This window comes from Schistocerca americana, chromosome 3 (assembly GCF_021461395.2).
Source record: "Schistocerca americana isolate TAMUIC-IGC-003095 chromosome 3, iqSchAmer2.1, whole genome shotgun sequence".
NCBI classification, from domain to species: Eukaryota; Metazoa; Arthropoda; class Insecta; order Orthoptera; family Acrididae; genus Schistocerca; species Schistocerca americana.
Window position 1 is genome coordinate 907,348,742 of NC_060121.1, and position 4,069 is coordinate 907,352,810.

At 45.2% G+C, this 4,069-nt stretch overlaps 1 protein-coding gene across 1 annotated transcript; it reads right to left on the bottom strand.

The window, feature by feature from the left end:
- Nucleotides 1-302: 302 nt before the first annotated feature.
- LOC124606634 (cuticle protein 18.7-like) lies at nt 303-2,570 on the bottom strand. The gene is made up of 2 exons (XM_047138629.1): nt 2,509-2,570; nt 303-764 (listed from the first exon to the last, which is right to left on the bottom strand). Exons 1-2 carry the CDS (start codon nt 2,518-2,520, stop codon nt 390-392), a joined length of 387 nt encoding a protein of 128 aa, XP_046994585.1. The 5' UTR covers nt 2,521-2,570; the 3' UTR covers nt 303-389.
- Nucleotides 2,571-4,069: the final 1,499 nt, after the last annotated feature.

Here is a 4,069-nt window from a genome sequence, read left to right on the forward strand (position 1 = left end):
AGTTCATTGATCTCTGAGTTACTACAGAGCAAGCCCCTTACTTTCTTAGCAGTGACTGAATTTAGTCTGTATAGCAAATCAAATGTGACAGTCAGTTATCATAGTTTACATATGAATCATTTTCTTTGATGTTGCCTATAAACTAAGTAATATCTTCTGGAATACTCTCTCGTGTTAAGTTAGTTTTAAAACTGACAGAATAAGCCTTTAATACAGATTCACAAATCTATGGCAGAAGAAGTGATACTTCAGGAAGAAATCAGTAGCAATGCGGAAGACAAGAATAAGGAAAAAAAGTTATATACATTGAAAGATGGTTTATTTCAATGGAAAAACATGCAAGTAGCGCCATGTCATGAAATCGATGGAAACTGTAGCAGATGGACATTTCAGCCCAGCAGAGCAGCTTTGGCGTGAAGGTGGGCGGCGGCCGCGAGGGCTCCGGGGGCGGCGTAAGCCACGGGGGCGGCGACGGCGGGGGCGGCCAGCACAGCGGCGCCGTGGATGATGGCATCGCGGGCCCTCGTCTGGGCGACGGCGGTCAGGTGGGCGGCTTTGTTCACAGCCACGTCAGGGGTGTCCAGCAGGTAGCCGTCAGAGCGGACGGCGATGGGGGCGGGGCCGTAGGCAGCGTATCCAGGGTGGACGGGGGCGGCGACCACTGCGGGGGCGGCGTAGGCGGCCGGCGCTACTACTGCTGCGGGGGCGGCTCCCAGGTAGCCGGGGGTGGCCACTGCCACTACCAGGACGGCGCTCAGGACGATCTGGCAACAAAAATAATTCACATTAATTTGAATGAACATCGATTTTGTGTGTTGACGAATTTTTATTGATTCTGGGCGAGTGTGTGGTTGTGAATGCTGTAAGTAATGTGTTTTTGCATGAAATACAGTAACAGCGTTCTTATGAATCCCTTCCTCGCACTACATTTGTTATTGTCTGATTGCAAGTTAGACGAAATGCGACCTTTGATTAACCCTGTCAACTTCTAGCTTAAATAGAAACAGATGGTTCAAATGGCTCTGAGCTCTATGTGACTTAACTTGTGAGGTCATCAGTCCCCTAGAACTTAGAACTACTTAAGCCTAACTAACCTAAGGACATTACACACATCCATGCCCGAGGCAGGATTCGAACGTGACACTGTAGTGGTCGCGCGGCTCCGGACTGTAGCGCCCACAACCGCTCGGCCACCGTATCGTATGTTTCGCAGAAGGTGCTTGGAAACAACTGCCTTCATGGGAAAATGATTTGCCCTAGAACAAGCCTTTCAGGTCTCCTACACAACTTGTTTAGGAGGGTTGTATCTAAGCCGGCCACTCCAGCCGGCTTTGATAGAAACAGGTAAATTTCTGTAATTTTCTTTTCATTCACAGAACATCTCTCAGCCTATATTAAAATGAAATTTTTCGTGTCTTTCTCCTTGCTGAAGATGTCTGACGTTATCTCCATTGCTATCTCTTCATTTGGAATCGGGTGTTGATGACAAAGAAAAACTTCTCCAGAATACTGTATGAATGAGACATCACTGACCAGCTATACAACAGAGATACGCGTAAATGAGAGACGACTTCTCCTTACTACGCCCAGTACTTTATTAACAACGATAAAGCCTTGCGAACCACAGTGATGTTCCTCACTCGACACTTGCACGTCACCATCGCGGTTTTTACAAGTTCTCTGATAAGCGTTGTCTCTTCCAGAACGAAATTTTCACTCTGCAGCGGATTGTGGGGTGGCATGAAACATCCTGGCAGGTTAAAACTGTGCGGGACCGAGATTCGAACTCGGAACCATAGACTTTCGCAGGCAAGTGCTCTACCGACAGAGCTACCCAAGAACGACTTACTACCCGTCCTCACAGCTGTACTTCCGCCAGTACCTCGTCTCCTAATTTCCAAACTTCACAGAAGGCCAAGGTCCCGAGCTCGAGTCTTGGTCCGGCACACCGTTTTAATCTGCCACGAAGTTTCAGGCTTTCCTCTTTTCATTACTGGTTATGTCTTATCCAGTCATGTTAATTTGTCATTAATAAATGTATCTGCAAACTCCACTGCGAAATGACTTCATAAATCAGCCATCTCATTCTTCATCACTTCAACTGAGCCGTATTATAAGTAGCGACCCTAGCGCAACAAAGTAATTTTCAGATGTTTGGTTGATGAACAACAACTACTTCCACATACGCACTGTTTAACAGCGGTTAAAAAGTAATGGATATGGGCTGCGTTGTATGAATTTTTATAGACAGGTACAGTCAAATAGCTACAGAGCCTCTTCAGTCTAGCGAACAACTACTAAAATAAGAGGCTTATATCTCATACCCGTATTCTATAATATAAATAATATACGCTGAACGTTTTCGTATGTGAAACGTTAGTACTTTAGGACTTCCGCGTTTTGTGCTAAATTATTTAGGTACTACTGATCCAGAGAACTCACAAGAGTGAACGAAACCAACCCCAATAGAAAAAGTGGTCACATGCTGTGAGAGCTGTCTGTACCTACCAGAGTGTTCATGGTAGTCTGTGGCTGCTGCTGTTGCTGCTGCTGAAATGTGTCTCTGCACAGGCGACTGCCGCCTTTTATACAGCGCTGACACACACACAACAGTGTGTGACGTGCGTGAGGACTGACAGCGCGGTATCCGGCAGCCGTGGTGGTCCTCCTTGGGCGTGGCCCTGCAGTAGAGGCTTTTGTCGTGATTGGCAGTCGGTTCCGCACAATCAATAGTTGTCATCTAACTCACTGGCCTCTTCCAGTATGAGATTGTGAGGTGAGAGTTCCAGCTGCATGAACGATGACGTACTCTTAGCCGTCACTGGTAAATACGAGGTGTGTTCAAAAAGTATCGGGAATTTAAATTTTTTGGAAATAATTTTATTTATTCGTATTCATTAACGTTATCTCGTTCAAAGTACTCCCCAACTTATACTAACGCACCTTCCAATCCCCGAAACGCTTCTGAAACTTGATCTTTTGCATAGCAGTTAGCTCTTTCAAAGATTCACTTTTAAGGGGAGGTTTACTATCTTTTGGATCAAAAAATCGATTTTTAATTGCATTTTTGGATCCATGGAAGTGTTTAGAACCCACCCCTGAAAAGGTTTATCCGAATACGGACTGAAATGTTTGTTATTCGCGGTTGAACAAAAAAGATGCACCTCCTTGAAATCGGCTTTTTTCACGCGCGTTTTTTTTTTTTTTTTTCTTTCGGAGGACGAGTTATTGTACCGGTGCTTGGGGGGAAAAACACAAAATTTAAATGAAAGTTTGAACGCTTGTGTCTGGAAATCAGCCCCCAAGCATTTGCATTCTGGTGCGAAGACTGTGGGGATTGCGACTTTCCTGGCAGTGAGAAGCTTCAACGAAGGGTATTCAGCAATTCTGAAGACCATGACAACCAATAGACGTCACCCTGGGACTCTATTTGACGCAGTTCGCCAAGCATTCGGACGACCACCGGATTCAAGCGGCCGAAAACCGCTTCTCACCGGCCGTACGAAAGGCTCTGGAGCAGAGCAGGATGGCCCAGATCGGGCAGAACGCCCTCTATGAGGAAGAGGAAGGACTTGTTTATGGACCCGAAATAGCAGACTGAACGTAAGTTGCATAATATTACATTTATATGTAGTCAAAACTTCAAACGCGTTTTTCTCGAAATGACTTTTTTTTATCGCGCGGTATGGCAACTTCAAATCTACTGAACTGACTGGCATGATTCTTTGTTTCCGACGAAGCTAACTAAATTGTCTAGGAGGTGTACCACTTTTATTCCGATCCATGAACTATAAATGTTTTCACTTGGCCGACGAAGTCGAAAAATCTATGAAAAAACCCTATTTTTATAATGGCCGACATTTTGTTTCCTGTCGTCCAAATAACTTACGCGAGGTAAAACTCCCAAAGAATCTTATATACTTCTCCAACGTGAACTCAATTTTGATTTCAGATGAGCCGGCTGACGTGGGACGTACCGCGCATGGAGGTTAACATCGAAATTTAGTTTCGTCCCACGGCACTTCCGCCTTTGCTCTTCAACATTTCCGGTCGAAAAAATTCCAGTTTG